Source organism: Gavialis gangeticus, unplaced genomic scaffold, assembly GCF_001723915.1.
Source record: "Gavialis gangeticus isolate Ggan-Ray unplaced genomic scaffold, GavGan_comp1, whole genome shotgun sequence".
NCBI classification, from domain to species: domain Eukaryota; kingdom Metazoa; phylum Chordata; order Crocodylia; family Gavialidae; genus Gavialis; species Gavialis gangeticus.
Genome location: NW_017729029.1, coordinates 12057310 through 12076047, shown reverse-complemented (window position 1 = coordinate 12076047; position 18738 = coordinate 12057310). Strand labels below are relative to the sequence as shown.

At 42.9% G+C, this 18738-nt stretch overlaps 1 protein-coding gene across 1 annotated transcript in view; it reads right to left on the bottom strand.

The window, feature by feature from the left end:
• The window catches only part of LOC109300330 (UAP56-interacting factor-like), a 62933-nt gene extending 44309 nt beyond the window's left edge, over positions 1-18624 (bottom strand). The window contains exons 1-2 of the mRNA XM_019521012.1: positions 18532-18624; positions 17319-17391 (exon numbers count right to left, since the gene is read on the bottom strand). Coding sequence (XP_019376557.1) covers positions 17319-17391; positions 18532-18624 — 166 coding nt within the window. The remainder of the gene's footprint in view (positions 1-17318; positions 17392-18531) is intronic.
• Positions 18625-18738: the final 114 nt, after the last annotated feature.

The following is an 18738-nucleotide window of genomic DNA, read 5'->3' as shown; positions in this document are numbered from 1 at the left end:
TGTGGGGGGGTGGGTTGACCGGGTCGTTGGATTCATTTGCAGTTTCAGAAAGAGCTGGGTGTTTCGGCTGGTCCCTGCCTGTGGGGTCCCGTCCCTGAGGGCGTTGCACACCTCCCTGGGCAGCATTGTCCCCAGCACATGCCTTGGTCACCAATAGGGGGATCGGGGCGGGATGCACGCGTTTGGCAGGCTCTGTGCGCCACGGCTTAATGTATTCACCGTCTCAGTAAATAACACGGATGCGGGAGCCGGACCTTGGTTCTGTTCTGGCCCGAGTACATGAAGGGGATTGCTTCAGTCCTGTCTCGAGGAAATCTGGTTTATAGTCGAGTCCATTGGGGTTTTTGTCACGTGTTTTTTTTTTTTTACAGTGGTAGTTCTTGATGTATTTGGTATTGGACCAGTCCCTGAAAATGAGCTATTTAGAGCACAATGCTAGCACAAAGTATATTAATCAGGATCTGATGTATTGTTATTTGCTATAACAGTGGTAGCAGTTTTATAAAACACCTTACCAGGAACATGTGTTTCAAGGTTTTGGTTTTTTTTTATCCACCGGGTTGTGGCAATTGGTTTATCATCTTGAATAAGAGACTGCCCATTGTAGTGCCTTCATCCATCTGTGACAATCCTGTGTTCCCGTGATCTATCAAATACTTATTCTCCCCAACCCTTTGTTGTGGACTGTGTGTTTTTGTTAGGTCATAGACGCTTGTGTTCTGTGATATTATGTGAGGGTTTTTTTGTTTTTTTTTTTTTATGTTGAGGATTTGTGAAAGATTAAAACCCCCCCCTGGATATTTAGAATATCCAGTATTGGGTCTTAACGTCTTTTTCTTTTTCCTGGCGCAGGTGTTGGATTTGCATGTGCTAAGCAGAATGTGGGTAGGCGAGAGTGCTTTAATTGTCTGGGAATAGGAGCACAAAAATAATTTAAAATTGCTCAGTAATGAAATGTACAGAACACGTTGAGTATTTGGGCATAAAAACTGCTCAACATTTAAAATAGAAAAATGAGGAGCCCTTGTATATAGAGAGTCTGTTACCAGTAGAGCTCTTCTGTTGTCTTACATGGAGTTTATTAGGGGTCCATGCATTTTAATAGGTGTGCAATCATTGTAAGGTACCAGCAAAACCTCTTTGATAGATTCAAGATTGATTTGACTTTCTGTGTAAATGATGGCTATCTGTCTTTTCTGTAACTGTTGCTAGTCTGATCCCTGCCATTTAGTAATGCTCAGAAGCCTCAGCCAGGATTAAGGCCTCCGTATACAAGATGCTGTGTGTTCTTTAATGGCATCGAACAATGCATTTAAATCGGTTTTGCTGTACACAAACAATAGAAGCCTGACATTTGTCAATGCCAGAAATTATTTAATGTGGGACCTGTGTAAGAATTCATCTCGTAATGTGGGGTTGTATTTTGGTTCTTTTAAAGGGCTTTCTAAAATGTACTTGAGAGCGCTTTGTAATATTTATTTTGATTTGGCCTGTAGACTGTCTTGTCTATTTTTTGACTGGTGGGTGGATATTTTAGCATTCAGCAAGCGCATTAAAAATTGCTGCTTGCAGATTGCCTCTAAGGAAAGATTGGAGTCTGGATAAGATTCTGACACTGCCTTTTTATTTATTTACAGCCATTTTTATCGTACTTATCACTATTTACAAACAAGCTTTATACTGCAACCTGCTGTGAGTTTAGGACAAATTTCCCACATTTTGCACAGGTATCAAGCAAGGAATGAAGATTTGGGTTAAAAAATACTGTTATTTGGTGCCTCAGTTGGGCACTAATTTTGCAACCTTTTGGATTTATTTTCCATGGAGATCTAAATATTTAGGTGGCAGGATCTTAGGATAGGCACTCAGAATAAGTGCCATTTTTGAGAGTCTGACTGCATGGCTAGCTTGCATGAGGTTTGTGGCAGAAATGAGAACGGGATCTAGAACACCAGTCTCCGCTCCAGGGTGGGCAGCGGTTCCCAAACTCTGACAGGCTGCGCACCACCAATTTAAAATGATAAACCTTAAGCATTACCAGCAAATTTTTGTCATATAGAGTAATTAAAGCAATTATAATAAATCTAAATGCATACCACTGACAGGTTGTCTGTATACCACTGGTGGTACGTGTACCACAGATTGGAAACCGCTGCCTTAAGCCATACCATCCTTCCTCTTTAGAGGCTGCTTATTGAGCTGGAAATTGAATAGTTTTGGGTAATTCAGACTTCTAAAAAAATGTTTTAAGAAATGTTAGTGCTAAATTATTTGTGACACACAGGGCTACACTTAACTTCAACTGAATTGACTTCATTAAGAGGCAGAGGTTGGACATGTCTGTAATTCTTGCCTTGCTTGCTTCCTTCTCCCATTGCCTCAGGTCCTTTGTATGGAATTTTTTGTGCCTACTATATCTTTAATTGGTTTATAACCCATAAATTGCAAGGACTGTAACAAATGTTTATGGCATCTCATTATGTTACAACTTATTTGCTTCAGTAATCTCACAGCATAATACTTGGCCCTTTAATGACGTCAGATGCTTCAACAGCTTCAGGATTTCATTAAACCTCTCTAAAGATCTTTTAAAGTGCTTTCTTGCACTTCCTTTATCATTTGGCTGTTTATACAAGTTGTTTGGCTCTGTTGAGCAAGCTATCTCAGAAAAGTGTAGGTAAACTGAAGGATGTTCAGAGGGCGGTGCTCTGTGAGAAGTATCTTGAGTCTCCAGGCCTGCATCCTCCCTCCTATTATAGGCATGTCATTAAACCCAACGGGAGTTAAGCAGCCAATTATATTGCATACCAACTGCACCAAGGAGTAAGTGTTTTTTGTTTACGTCTTCAGCCAGACAGCTATGCCCTGGTGAAACCTGCCAGTGTGCTTCCTTTTGCTTTTAGTGTTTTATAAAACAAACAACTTCTTAAATATGCAAGTTTAGTACTCATGAAAGGCATTAGGTTGACAGCCCTTAATATCGGAATTCTCCACGTAACAGAGGTAGCCCCCTCAGCTGTGTCAGTCTTCCCAAGCAGATCTTATCCTTGTTGATTTTCAGTTTATTTAATCAGATCTTATGAGTACCTATTGAGTTCTCTTGATGTCCATCCCAGAAATAAAAAATTATAGCATAGTGGAAGACTGCCCATAAGCATATATATTTTGATCCTTAGCTCCAGCAACAGCCTCAACAAAAGTAGGGAGGGGGAAACGGTTTTACAGCATGGTTATAAAACCCTCAGCTATGGAGGGAATATCTTTAGAAGTAACAGAATATTCAAGCTTCCTGCCTTAGGATTCCTGGATGCCTCTGCTGAGACTATCAATAAATCTTTCAATTGGCAAGCACAGTTTAGCACAGGGGTGGGCAATTATTTCAAACAGAGGGCCACTTACTGAGTTTTTGGCAAGCCATGGAGGGCCGCATAACAGGCAGATAAATATTAATTTTCTAAATTTTTTAGGGGCCCTGCGGGCCAGATAGAATGGCCTGGCAGGCAGGCCACATTTTGCCCACCCCTGGTTTAGCATTATTGACTTATCTGACCAATGTTACTTTATATTTAGCTGGCCCCTTTCAGGTGGCCCAGTGGTACAAACTGACATTCTTCTGTGTAATGCAGATAGGCTTGCGACTAAAAGGATTTGTTGTGAGGATGCCAGTATGAAATTTAAATGGTGCACATACCTGTATGTCTTGAATGAAGGCCTCTAAACCAATTGCACTTGCTTGGGTAAAATAGTGCTATGTCCTTTTGACAGCATGGATTAATTAGAATGGCAACTAACCAAATAATTTATAAGAACACACAAAATCCTTCATTTTAGAAGCATGAACTGTTGTTGCCTAATGTGAATCTAGATTATTGTAGAGGAAGTGAGTGAACTGCTTAATGGAGAACATATGTCATTGTTACTGAAGAGGCTGCAATCAGAAGGACAATGTGAAGTTTGCAACAAATTTATATTGACTCGAGCTTCACTAAGATTTTGTTGATGCTTCTTTTGCTTGGGGAAGTGCCAGACTGGAAGTCTGGAAAAAAGAGGAACGTTTACAACAGAAGCAGTGTAGAAGCTGCCTCCCCTGGGCTGTTTGGTAATCCGTCTCTTACCCCCCCTGCAGTGACCACAGAGGAGTTGCCAAGCACAGCTAGTCCCTGGCTTATCTGCTAAAAGAAGGCCACCAGCGTAACTAACTGTAATGTTGCTGGAAATGATATTGAAGGCTTTAATTGGCTTTTTTTCCCCCTAACATACCAGTCATTTAGCTTGTGCTCATACAAGTGACAATGAACAATATATCCCCAACCCTCAAACTGTACAGTAAGTAGCATTTTGAAATGGGGTGACTAGTATTTCACACAATGTTCCTGATAAAGCTGCACCCCTTTTTCCACATGATGTAAATATGAATATGTATATAAATTAGGTGTTTATATTATTCACAGGCCTGCTCCTTATGCAGCTTAACATCTAGTTTGTTTTGATCCCATTTGCACATTGCATAGCTTTTGTTAACATTTCCACTGTAAAACCTAGATAATTTTCCCGAGCTGATACTGTTTTTTGAGTTCTGTGAATTGAGTAGTTCAATTTCACCCCCCTCCAATCTGTATTGCTTTGTACTTATCAAAAGAGATTTACATTTCCCATCATGTTATCTATTCACATGCTTTGTTTAGGTTTCTGTCAAGTTCCCATTAGCCCTTTTTTGGTTATATCTAATTACATTGGTCGGTGTAAATTTTGCTGCTGCATTACTCATCCTCTTTCCAGTCAGGAAACGGTTTACATAGAATCCAGTTCAATATAGAGCTGTTCTAGGAGTCTTCCCTTGCTGTAGGCTAGCTAGGACCTAGGTTGGGGCTTGCAAACCTTTTGCCACCCCAGGCTGCTGCTTATGATCCAGCCCCCATGGCGGGCTGCACCCTGCATTTCCCCTGGAGATCAGCAGATCTGCCAATGGGAGTATATAGAAGAAGGTAGATGCGAGGACCCTAGGGAGGCTGCCCCTGCCAAAGAGAAAATAAATGAACATGGCGGGCAGTAGGATTCTGTAGATGCCTCTGCCGCAGTGGCTGGGATTTCCTAAGCTGCTGTGGGCTGGATCCAGTCTTTTCATGGGCCATGAAGGCCCCTAGGTTGCCGACCCATGGCCTAAGTGTTTGCCCTACCTGCTTCCAGCCTCCTGCAGGGGATGGTAAACTTCAGGGTGGAGTCAGCCAGGGAGCAGCTGCAGAAACAAAGACTGGACCTGCAGAAACACAGGGGAAGTCCACTCAAGGCTGTAGTAGGGTACTTGCATAGGGCAGGCAGGTTGTTTGTTCCAACCCTCTTCCTGATTCTCTTCCCCTTGGTTTCAGTCTATACCAGCTCCACATCTTCCTTGCACTGTCCCTTGCTCCTTCCTTTCTGTGTCCTTTTTCCTTAACCAGTCCTCAGTTGCATTTGTCCCCCTCTATCCTCCTGATGTTTGCTACCACATTGTTCACTCTTCCTGGGTGTCGCATCCTTTCCCTGCCCCGTGCTTGTCTTGCCCAGATTTTAAGCTCTTTGGTGTGCACAGTCTGCTCTTCTGTCTGTGTGCTTATTTAATACCTAATAGGTGACCTTTCTTATTCATGTTACATAAGTGCCTAATAAGATGAAAGATTTGCTCTAATATGGTAATATTAGATGCATTTGATGCTCCACTTTCTGTTGCATTGGGAATTCTTATGAATAGGGCACTTTCCTCAGGGAAATTTCATCTTTGCAAAGAACTGAAACCTCTTCAAAAGCCACAGCAGCATGGTACTGTGTGCTGGCAGAGCTTGGATGCTCCTTGAGTTGTGGTGTAGTGGCCACCCTGCTACCTCCATCATTGTGTGCTCAGGGAAGGAGGAGAGGGAGTACTCATCTAGTTTGGTTTCCCAACTTGGGATGCTACCTCAGTGGTCCATCTCTATATGCCTGACCAAGCACACCATGTGGGGCAGGATCTCCTGAGTTCGGAGGGAAGGGAAAAGGTGTGCTCGGCTGGGTTCTCCTGCTGGATTCTGCACAATGCGCTAAAAGCTTATTTGTCTCCCCCAGGCGTTGGATGACATTGGTCTTCTACAGCCACTTAATATAGGTCAGGTGATAAAACTGCATTGCCATGGCAATGATTCAGGGTTGAATCATGGTGATGCATGATTGGTAAGGGGTGGGGGAGGGAAGTTTTATGTAAGAAAATCCCCCGCCCCCGACCAATTAATGTAGCTTTTAAGAAAGTTTATGTTGCAGTCAAGAATGCAGAAGTTGGGATATGCCAGTTTGATGTTTGTGTGTTTGTGCAACCCTAGTTCTGTGCTGTAACAGGCTCTTGCCTGGTTTTTGTTGTGTATAAAGTATGATCTCCACCCCATATGTGCCCCTGTGTTCTGAATGGGGCACAGACTGGACTTGCTGGGAAGCAGAACCAAGATTGTGAGAGCAGCCACAGACTGGCATCCTTTGACTTCTCAGTTCCTGTTTCTGCAGTCCAAATAACGTTATTTGTGGCCTTTCTTGTATGTAGCTGTGCCTTCATTAAAAAAATGGTTACAGGCATCCATCCTACAATTTCACAAATTAAAAATGTGCAAGAAAAATGGCTTTGGATATAGTTAAGACTTGCTTTAGGAGGGGGAAAAGATGGACTTTTCATCACACCCAGATGAATATAAAGATGGGAAAGAATCTCGAGCTTAAGGAGCCCTTTCAAAACTTGTTTGGCTAGCTCCTGTTCAGTATAAATGCAACGCCAGCTCTATGCTGGTACCAGTTATGGTGGTGTTTTGCGTAGAGAAAAAAATGAATGTTTTGGGAACCAGGTTCTAAGTCCAACCTGTATATTGTAATTTCTCACATACAGCACACATTTAAAAAACAAAACAAAACAAAACAACAGCTGCTGGAAATTAGAGTGCATGTTTTTTTTTAAGTAAGAAAATAAGATAACAGCAGCTTCTGCAGGAGGAGTCTACCCAAGGGAAAGAGAAAGTAAATGCTGCAAAGGGGTCTTCATAGTAAGCACAAGGGAGTAGTAGGTGCTGGCTGCGAGCACATAGTCTTTCCTCTGGCAGAGGCTTATGGTGCAGAAGCTGCTTTTTTAAAGCAGACCTGAACCTCTTGTGCTGGGGCAGAGGGTCCAGTTTAATCAGCTGGATGGGTTCTCAGCTGGCTTGGTTTAGGTCCGTAGCTGACCTGGCAGGTGTTTTTGGCTGCCCACACCACTTAGCTTGGGAAGTGAAGAGGGTTTGGGTAGTTTGGTTGAGCCAAGCAGCACCAGTGGGTCATCACCAGGATTAACAGAACAGCCACAATGTTTTGCTCCCTACCCAACCCCAGCTGTAGCTGCCTATGTTTTCCCTGGGAAAGCTGCAAAGACCTGGATACCATATTTACTCAAATGTAATACAATACTGAATTTTAAGTTGACTCCCAATAATTAGATTCCAGATATGGAAAATGCATAATTTTGTTATAATTTCATGGGTATAGAATCTAATTATTGGAGTTTTGTCTTGAATTTGTCCCCCTCCTACCTTTACATCAAGGAAATAAATCTGGGGGGCCAGGTGGCCTTCCCAACTTCTTCCCCTGCAGCTCCCCCTCCCTCCCTTAACAGAACCTGCTCTCTCTGAGCACATGGAAATGAGGGGCAAATTTGAAAGTCACTTTGTACTTTCGGTTCCTAGTCTCAGTTTATACAGTATTGATTCATTTTATCTTTTTCAGGCTGCTGCAAGTGTTAGCACAGGTACTCCATGAACATACTTTTAAGCAGCACTTTTGTACCTACTTACGTATAGTACAAACTATGTATGCCATTAGTCCAAAGCCAAAAGGCACGTGGCTTGCCATATAATTCATTGGGCTGGGCCCTATCAGAGTTGGCAGCATTTCAAGCCATGGGGACATCTCTCTGGTTACTTTATCTGCTCCTCACCTGGTTCCGTGCAGTAGTTAGTGAAGGAAAGAAGGAAGATCTCTTGCTTGCTAGTCTTCTTTCTTCCCTTCCTCCTTGAAGGCACTTAGGAGCCATGCTTGTTCATTTTTCTATGAAATCTGTTTTCTCACTGTTTCTTGCAGTGTGTATGCAACTTCTGTAACAGGTTTTTATTTTGGGGGTGTGTGTATTACTATGTACAAATTTGAACTGAAGAGCGTAACTTTATTTAGGAAAAAATTATTTACATCCAGCTCTGCTCTGAAATTTCAGCAGCCTCATTTCTGCTGAGATGCTAGTTAAGCATGTACTTACTGTGTCTGAGGAAGTGCTTCCACACTCTTCTCAGAGAACAGTACATAACAGTAATAATGTTCAGTGGTTGTAGTTAAAACTCAGCAAAACTAATTGACTTTACAGGAGGGGACCTGGCTGAGCATGAAGTTCTGTCCAATGCACAAAGTGAATGAAATGTTTTCCTTTTAAGCTGTAGCAGTCAGAAGTGTTATTGTGGCCCACAAAATGAAGGGAAATGTTGAGACAACATAATTTAGGCCTTTTATGGCTTGAATTTTCACAAATGCCTAAGAGTTAAGGAATTTGAGGCGCATGCTCCTTCATTCAGGCACTTGTGAGATTTCTTCCTTTTACCTTATTTAATTTTGTGCATTATTAATGTATAATAGTCATTGCCAAAAGAAATGATAATGTTAAATCCTGAAAGAAGGTGGGCAGCAACAAGAAAGCTAAAGCTAATATTCAGTCTTAATCACTGTTTATCTTTCGCAAATGTTTGTAGTTCAGATGGAACATAGTGATCACATTAAAACTATTTCAACCATTTTAGAAGTTTTTCCTGGTTGGAGGGAGCTTTTCTACATACGTAAACCAGCAGGAATATGCAGTGCAATTACTGTTGATTATGTTACAGGGATGCTATCAGAATTGAAAATGCCAGATTTGGAACAGAATGCTCTTTTAGGTGGTTTTTAAGTATCCCTTAATTTTTGTTTCATATATCATTCAGTGCTGCTGACTTAACTTTCCTTTGAAAACAAAACAAAAGCCCCCCATGCCAAATACTTACACATCACTTTACAAACAGTCTACTTCATGCTTATATTTACCACTAGCTGTTCTTTTCATTATACATTTACTTCCTCTTTGTGGACATTCGTGTGAAACTGCTGAGTCCAACTCCACTGCCCGCTGCTAAAGAGAATGAGTATAGGCAGTTTCTCAGAAGACTTCACATTAATTGCAGTTTAAGATGTTTTTTCTCTGTAAGCATGTGTGTGTGGTTTAAAATGTTAAGCTAACACAAACTGAATACCGAAGGAGCATTTTTTCCCCTCTATGCTGTTACATTCCACTTTATATAAGCAGTTTATACCCCTAGATTAAAAAAAACCCTTTCTAACATTCTTGTGTAGAGCACTTGAGAAAAGAAAACACAGCATTAACTGCTCTGAAGTCTGCTTTTAGGAGGGAAGCATGTTGGCAAAGGAAAGCTTCATCCAATAGGACCCCTCATGAGAACATCTAAATTTAGACTAAGGCGCTGTCTTCATGAACTGCTTCTAACTTCTGGTGTTAGACAGCAATTGCCACAGCTCATCTGTGTCCTTGTACTTCTGGCAGCTCTGTGTGGCTCCACTCAGCAGCTGTGGCATGAAGTACCCCCCGGGGAAGGCATCACCTGGTAAAATGTGCCCTTGTACCTGCAGTGCTGGGCTGGACAGCGGTACAAGCAGGGGAGCTTTGGTAACTAACATACTTGGTTTTTGCCAGACCTGGAGTTCTTCTGGCAAACTTGGTGCAGATGAGGCCTAAAAAAAAATCAGGCTTTTCTTTGTAGCATGTGTTTAGGTACTATAGTAACGTTCATGCACAAAAAAACAGTTCTGCTCTGACTATTATGTGTACGTGTGGGCCTAGCCAAATGGGATCACTGTGTCTGTTCTCAAAAAAATATTAACTTAGATATATTTTATGCAGCATCTGGATGCAAGAAAGATCATCTAATAATTGTAAAAGTGTTTAAAGTAATTATGCCACTGTTCATGTTATCATAGACACCCATGAATGATAGAAAGTAAATCTGGAATGGGCTTCCAAGAGAGGTGGTACTATCACCTAACTTGGAGGTCTTCAAGGGGAGGCTTGATAGTCACCTGACCTCGGTCCTCTTTCCTGTCAGGGGCAGGGGGTTGGACATGATGATCCTTGTGGTCCCTTCCGACTCTACAGTTTATAAAATGGCCAGAAATGAGTTGTATGCTGTGTGCACCTTCCCTGAAATGCAGCAAACAAATTGGAATCTATTTTCTGAAGCTCACTTTTTATCTGTATCATCTGCTTGTGCAAAAGAGTAAGGTTGACAAAATCAGAGTAAATTCTTTTTAATTTTTTAAAACAAAGTTGATTTTGATTGAAACAAAAATCAGTTAGGATATATTTTCAAGCAATTTAAACTTGAACATTAACACAATCAGCATACTGGAAAAGAAAGACATAAATTATTAATTTAAAGTATTTAAACATAAAACACACTTGCAATTAGACCTCCCTACTCGCTTGCACTATAAAATCAGTATACTGTCCAGGTAAGTCAGCTATGACTCTAAATAAATGGGACTGGAAAAAAATCCTGTAAAGAGCTTGTGTTCCAAACAGGGATGAGTAAAAGAGGGAAGGAACTATCTAAAACTTGGCGTAAAAATCACAACAAACAGCTACTGAGGGCTTCAGCTGTTTGCTGTGGCTTTTGTTTCAAAGGGTGTTGCCACTTTTTCCAAGCTGTGGCTGGGCAGCTCTAGCTTATTGGAGAATTTGGGCCCTTTGAAGCAAAAGCTGCAGCAAGCAGCTTCTCCTCAGTTTTTTAACGTGCTGTGAACCGCCCAAATCTGAAAGATCCAGGTTCTGCTGTACTAGGAATGCATTGTACCAGAGCTTGAAAAAGCCATTTGCTTCTGACACGTAGGAAGTGTGCAATGGCAACACAAGGGCCTACAACAAAACTTTTGTAAAAATTAAGCTTCCTTTCCTTACCAAAAAGGTTCTTTGCTCTTACGGTTGTGAAAAATACCTTCCAAATATGAATGCAGAACTATAGTCTTTGCAGACAGCTTCAGTTCCTTTGCTGCTATTTTAGTTTCTCCAGACAGCACCAAAAGTGAAATTACATCTTCTCTGATTTTCTTATTACTGTTCACAACTGTAGTCAGCAACAAAACTGATTTGAGTCACGTCAGTGTATGTTGTCGCTGCTTAGGACAGAGACCAGTTGTGGGAGAGATGAGTAAGCTAGTCCCAAATCCTCTGCCTGAGAAAGCTGGAGATGGGTAGAGCAGCAATGGCTGGTCCCTCCTTTGGAGCAGCCAGCAGACGTGGTGGGAGGGCTGGGGGGAAAAGAGGAGTACTTTTCCCTTCCAACAGCGTGGAATTAGGATAGAGGTAAAGGGTTTCGAACTGCAGCTACTAGGAGCTGGCCTTTGCCCAAAGGCTTTGCCTGTTGAGACTTCCTTTTGGGATTTACTCGGTTTGGGAGTTGGCCTAGCAGGTGTAGTTCTTTGTATAGCAAGTGTTTGAACCCTTGTCATATTACAGATCTTGACTAATTAATATACTAATGAATCAAGAATAAGCTATAACTTGTGTTGACATTTTAAGAAATAATTAAAGAATGGCATTAAGTTGCTCTAAAAATATTTGCAGGTTTTTGCAGGAAGTGTATCCTTAATTGACCCCTTAAATAAATTTTGTGGCCCAGAAGTGCAGCACTGTCTTTTTACTGCTAGAGTTAAAAGTCATCAGGGAAAACTCTCTTTATTATCAGAATTTTACTGTGGGCAGGGTATTAAAGACCGTTGTCTTTATTAAGTTCTTATGTCCTGTCATGTGGGAGGCTTGTTTTCTTTCTCCATGGTTTTATGATACTTGCTTAAAAAACCCCCCAAAAACCTCACAGTTTGCATGGATTTTGAGTGTCACCCATTCAGCATTAAGTTTTCATTAACCATCTTTTGTAGAAGATTGTAAATGTGTTAAATCTTCCCAAGTTACAATATCTGGTTACTTGATCAGAGTGGAGAGGTTATGAATTTCAGAAGAGTCTAAATTAAATGAAGTTGCTATTTTGTTGCTTTGAGTTGTTTGGATTGTATTGTTGTTACATGTTCCAGCAAATCTCATTTTGGGGCTTTGTACTATATTCTGCCTCCCTTTGCCATCCTCCTACAAAAAGTACTAGATTCCCAAGATAAGTAAGAGGGATGCTTGAAACATCTTTAAAAATATATATAGCTGGCTGGTACTCTTTCAGATCTGTTCTACATGGATTGGTATAGTAATCAAGCCGCAAGGTGTTTCATGAACTGATGGTACCTTTTGTTCTTTTTGAGAACAAATGATTTGTTTAGGGAGGTTGTAAACCATGAATTACAAAGGCCTTTCGTGTGTAAGAATGAGCTTTTCCAGACAGTAGCTGTCAAATTATCCTTCTCCTTAGTTTTCATTTACATTCAAATACTGTTTAAATGTATTCCTTTAAAGAGCTGAGGAGCCCATTTTTTTAGATTCTGAAAGCACAGTCTTGTTTGGAATTGGATACATGGTTTTTCTGCTGCAAAATGAGCATTTAGATGTATTTTTAATCAGTTGACAAAAAGGGCACTAGAAGTAATTTAGCATCCAAAAATGACTGAAAGGGAAGATGTAGTGTGAAACAGTCTTCTGAACACTGAAGTATCATTTAACACACTCGCTGTGAAAACATTTACACAAATCCAAGATGACTTTGAATTTAAGGCAAGCCCAAGTTCGTTATAATTTTCCATGCTGGGGGCAGGGGGGGAGTTGCATCTGAAATTCATCCCCCCAAGGAATGAATTCCCTCACAGCTTGGCCCAGTGGCAGGGGGCCAAGTGGTGGGGAAAGTCGAGGGTGGGCAGAAGGCTTGCTTCTTTCTTCTAGCCATTTGCCTCTGCCACTTGCAGATCTGGGAAAGTATTTTCTATGAAGCCCTTGGTGAAATTGCCTTGGATGTGGTACCCCGATTCAGTAGGCTTTAGGTTTATAAAAAAGGTACGTTTGTGTGGTGCTATATCAGGGGAGGTGCTTAGAAGATCGGAGTCCGAGGCTGCCCTGCACTCTTAAGTCTGCTTTGTTTTGAAGTCCCTCTACAAGGTGACAATAGAAAAGTTGCATTATAGAAGGCAGTTTTCTTGCTGTCGTGTTTCCTAGAGCCTGACGGGCCTTCCTCTGAGCCTTCGTGTGGAACACACTCTGGAGGGCTCCCAGGACATGCCTGTTGGTCAAGGATTTCCATATCATCCTTGGCACTGTGACACACTGAGGGACACTTCTCAGGACTCTGTATAAGTAACCTGCAAGCTCTGCAACAAGGATAAAGGTGGCTGAGACTGAGTACCCAGGATAGCCAAAGGCAGGCTGTCTCAGTGGGCAGAGACCAGCAAGAAGAGCAAAGACAGGTCTGACAAGTGATGCATTTGTTTGTGCTTCCCTCTTATCCCTCATCTTTCCTGCCTAGTGCACAGAGGCTGGACCTGATAATCTTGCAAGGTCCCTTCCAGCCCCTTCCAATCTATGAATTTATAAGCCCCTCCACCCCAGTTACATTCGGTACACTTCTTGTACTCAAAGGAAAAACAAAACAAACCAGAGCAGTCTCGAGCTGCTTTATCAGCAAGAGATGCAGTGGACATTTACCAGTAAAAGTAAGGAGTTCAGTGTCCTCTGGTAAATGGTGCCTGTTCTTGCCACACTATGCTTCATTTCTGAAAACCAAAGATTACAGCACTGTTGGGATGATGTGCAACAAATGTCCCAGGACCAGGTGCCGCCTTCACACAGGCTGTGGGGGTCCACAGGGGCTGGGTGATACTGGTGAGGTAGTGATTATGTCCCAGTCTCTCCAGACTACCTAGAAGCCACGTGTAGCTGTTGGTCCAGACCAGGAATCCTTGCAGAGTATCTTTTTCACCAGGATAGAAATTTTATCAGATCCTCTGTGAGAGCCTCCAAAAAGAGCTGTGGCCGGTTCCTTGTATCTTTTCCTTCAGGTTCTGGGTCTAGTAGCTGATAAATGAACCAGGGCAGCAGCAGGAGAGGGTTCTGCAGCAAGCTCCCGTGTCAGCTGTAGGGCTCCTGCATTGCTACCAATAGCAAATTTGTTAGAAAAAGAAAAGACGGCTTCCTAATGTGTTATGCTACTGCTGTATATCTCGGTATATCTCACAAGCTTCGTGTTTTTAAATCAGTGCCCTCAAGTAGGGAGGCCTTGTGCAGGGCATCTTTGACAGGAGCAGCAAAGCTGACAGTGATGAAGAGACAAGAGAGACGCTTCAAGGAGGAAGGGTTTGTGGAGCTGCTGAAATGCACCAAGGTTGCCAAACGTCAGTGGAATCAGTGGGCACCCTCAGGGCTGCTGCTCCTAACCTTTTGCCACAACATTGATTTATTCCCCTTTTTCAGCCATTCTTCCTCCAGTATCGTTGCTTCTTGTTCCTACCAGTCATGTGACACAGGTAAGGATGGCACTGTTCATAATAAGGAAGGGTTCGATCATGCTGGAAAGACCTTTGGAATCCGTGCTGGTGGAAGGGGTAAGAAATTGTAGGGGTCTGCAGGCATTCAAAAATGAATGGGCAACTGAACAGAAGAAACAAAGGAGCTAGTAGAATGCTGTCATGGAAGGTAGGTGCTGTTCAGCCACAACTCCCTGAGTGGTGTGAGCATCCCATAATGTGTCACATAATCTGCCACATCCCATAATCTGCCACATCCCTCCATCTGAAGGTGGAGCCAGGAACTCCTGTTCTGTTTATCTGACATGGTTGCTCAGTGTCTGTGTGATACTGGCACGAGCCCAGCGATGTGCATGTGCTCATGTGGTCTGACAGAGTTGCCTGTTGAGTCAACAGAACTTGCAAAAACTTTGCAGTTCTGCATAGCAGATCCTGGCTGTTTCAAACTGGGTACCCAGAAAATAAGGCATGCCAGTTACTGGGCATCTCGGGCCAATACTGCTTTGAGCAGGCAGCTGGACTAGATAAAGTCCTTTCCAACTTAATTTTCCTATCACCCTGTGATCTGCTAGAGCTCTGAGCTGCATAGATAAGAAAATACCTGCCTCTGTCAATTCCCGTATCGCATATGCGCCTGCTCTAGACTGTCAGCTCCCTGGGGCAGGGACATGGTTATGTTTGTACGTTTCCAAGTACACTTGAGGCACTGGTCTATGATAGTAATCTTAATTACACAGAGAGGTTACCTCCAAAAGATCTTAATAAAAGAACAGTAAAAGAAGAAATTAAATACAACCAGTGCACAGTAAAGAAATGTGAACAAAAAGGGATTGAGACAAAAGCAGTGGTGAAGAATGAAGTAGTAGCAACTGTGCCAGTGTGTCTGGCAGCATCATTTGGCCTTAATTCAATGAACGTATTGCTGTATTGTCAAGGTTATAACAAAAGCGAAAATAGGATCACTAATATAATAAGGAACTAGCACAAAGCCAGTGGGCCAATCTAGCCCATTCATTAGCTCACCTTGAAGCCTGTTTCCATTCAAACCTCCTTTAAGGAGTCTCGTTAGCTTACGAAGTGGCATATGGTGTCACTCCCTCAACACCACCTGGTGAGCGTGTGGAAGGTCTCGGCCCAGTGGAACTGGTTCATTTAAGCATCACAGGGGAACGGGATTTGGGGATCCTGGGCAAGGGATGAAGGTCCCCAGTTTGCCTTTGGATGAATCTTTGCCTAGGCTTCCTGCAAGTCATACATCATCATTAGGGTGTCCACACTGAACTTCCAGTACTACAAAGCTACAGGGCTAGCAGCATTAGCTGACAACAGGACAGGGCTCTTTCCCTGTGTGGTGCCTACAGATTGTTGGGGTGAACTGGTGCATCCAGAGAGAACCTAGCCTGGTAAAGGCTTGGAATTCTAATAGAAATTGTTAAGCAGCTTAAGCATAGGAATAGATACCACCTCCCCAAAATACATTTTTAAAGCTGTAACTTCATGCATCTGATCTTTTTCAACAGTGTTTTTGCTTTCTGGGCTCAGTAGACTTCCTTTTTGGTAGGGCACTAAAAAGGTTTCTAACAGTATGGTGGCATTTATTTCTATTGTGGTATGCTGATGACATACTAATGTCTGAAGTCCTTTTAGCTAAAATCATTTAATTCTTTTTTCTTTTTAGTACTAATGTTCATATTGGTTTTAGGGACACTTACGTTTGATGGAAGGCTAGGACATAAATTCATAAGAGGAAGAAACATTGGAGATCTCTCTGTAAGGCAGAAATACCCTAGGGCACATCTGCCTTTTCCAAATGCACATTTAGTTTTCATTTCTTCAGGCTGATATTTTAGAAGTTAAAATACCAACAACAAAAAATACAGTGGAAACTATTTTTACTTTGGGAGCATAATAAAACCCTATCAGTTTTCTTGTATTTATTACCTTGGAAACTACTGTGTTAGGTTTTGTTTCTTGACTGAAACAAATGTTACTGTGTAATGGAAAAAATCCAGTTTCATTGTTTAAGTATTGTTTTAGTTTTCAACTAAGGACATGTTTAGGCTTTGTGGGTCTGTCACTTTTTTCCTTGCTCAGATTTCTCAACAATAAAATTTACAAAAGTTTTATTAAAAGGCCTGAAGTCTCTTTCTTTCTTTTTTTTTTTTAACATATAGTTTTTTTCTTTATGTATTTATTAGATTAAATGTATGTGCCACCCTTCCAGAAGGGCTCAGGTGGCTTGAAAAACAGCAAAACAACCTGCAAAACAAGCAAATAAGGGAACCAAAATAATGTCTCAAAGCTAATAGAGCAGCTTGGCACATTGATAGTACTTGCAGGTGATTGCCCTTGACTGACCTTGGCGATCATGAATGAGGCATAAGGGAGAAGGTAAGTCCTTAGATACATCGGGCCCAAGCCATTTAGGGTTTTACTGGTCAAAATCAGCACTTTTAATTGCACCTGGAAAACTGTTGGGGCACGAGTTGTGCTCCTGGCATCCACCCCTGTCAAAAGGTGGGATGAGACATTTTGCAACAGCTGCAGCTTCCAGGTGGTCTTCAAGGGCAGCCCTACATAGGGCGCTTTGAAGTAGTTTAGTTTGGAAGATGGAGACTGGAATCTGAATCTGAAGGAAAGGATCCCAGCTTTCTCAGCTCATGGAGTTGGGGAAAGGCGCTCCTAGCCACTGCTGCCACCTGGAGATCCAGGAGCACCTGATCATAGTAGCGCTGTGAACCTGAGTGACAAGGGGATGCTGAACCTCATCAGTGATAGGTGTCCCATTCTTTCAGGCCACATGGATTGCTCACCCCTATCACCTGTCTTGCCTGGGTTCAGCTTCAGTTGGTTCAGCTGCATCCAGTCCTCAACCGTGGCCAGGTCCTGGGAGAGGAGAGGGACCCTGGGCTGCAGGCTGGATGTGAAAGAAAGGTAGAACCAGATGTCATCAGCATAATGATGGCTTCTCTCTCCAAATTTCTGCACTGTCTGACCCAGGAGCCTCACGTATGCATTGAACAGGAGGGGTGGTGGAATGGAGACCTCAGGAACGCCACAGGGAAGGTGCTGAGGTGGTGATGAGCCCTCACTCTTCACCATCCTCTGGGACCTCCCTGTTAGGAAAGAGTGGAACCTGCTAGGTTGTGTATAAAAGCTTTATCCCTCATGCTCAGCTGTATCAAAAGTCCCTGAATGATCTGGCAAGATTAACCAGGCAAATTTTCCCTTGCTGCTCTTTGACTTCAGATAGTAACCTAGAGTACAGGGCGCAGTCTCTGCTATAACCAGGGCAGCAGCCGGATTGACAGGGTCCAGGAATCCATTTACATCCTGTCTGGCAACTGCCTGTTTAGTGACCTTTCCTAGAAAGGGGAGGTTTTAAATAGGGTGGTAGCCTGGCTGGAGAGTCAATGTCAAGTGATGGTTTCTTACGTAGAGGCCATACAATTGCAGATGCAGAGGTGTCTGAAAGGAGGCACTGACAGCCCCCATCAGCAGTGGCCCCAGTCTCCTTCATCTGGCATTTACAAGCCAGGGTGTGCACAGATCCTCCACCCATGCACATCCTCTGTCTCAGTGGGCAGCAGCATGTACAACTGACCCATATTAATTGAACAAGGCAGAGCCTCCCCAACCTGGCCAGGTCATCAGTAACTATCAAGGTCGGTAGGATTGTCCCCCAGAGAGTTCTGGGATCCTACTGGCTCCATTAGTCAGGGAAGACCAGCCTAAGTGGTCCACCACCCCAGTGGGGGCATTGGAGGTCCAGGATGTGCACCTTTAGAAGGAAGTGGTGTGACTGTGACAGAGGTGACTTCCTCCACGATAAACAGGACCCCTGTATCCAGGAAGGTGCAAAATGTTGGGTCTAACATACACCATACCTCCTGTGTTGATCCAGTTGCTGCCTGGGATAGACCCATGGTAGTCATGGAGGTGATGAAGTTCTGCCCCAGCCTTAAAGAGTTGGTCTTCATGTGGATGTTAGTCATTGAAGATGGTAAGTTTGGGTATCCTCGATACCATCTCCCAAACCAGCTGGGCTAGCTCATGTTCTTGGTACACCAGCAGGATCCCCATTCCATCCCTGGTCTCAAACGGGTAGGTGCACTTCATGGTGGGCAAGTTTAGCAGCAAATACTGCTTATTGCTAGATTGCCTTTGAAGATCATTACACTCTCCCCCCCCCCCCCCCCCCCCCCCCCCCAAGACCTCCCCCCCACACACGCG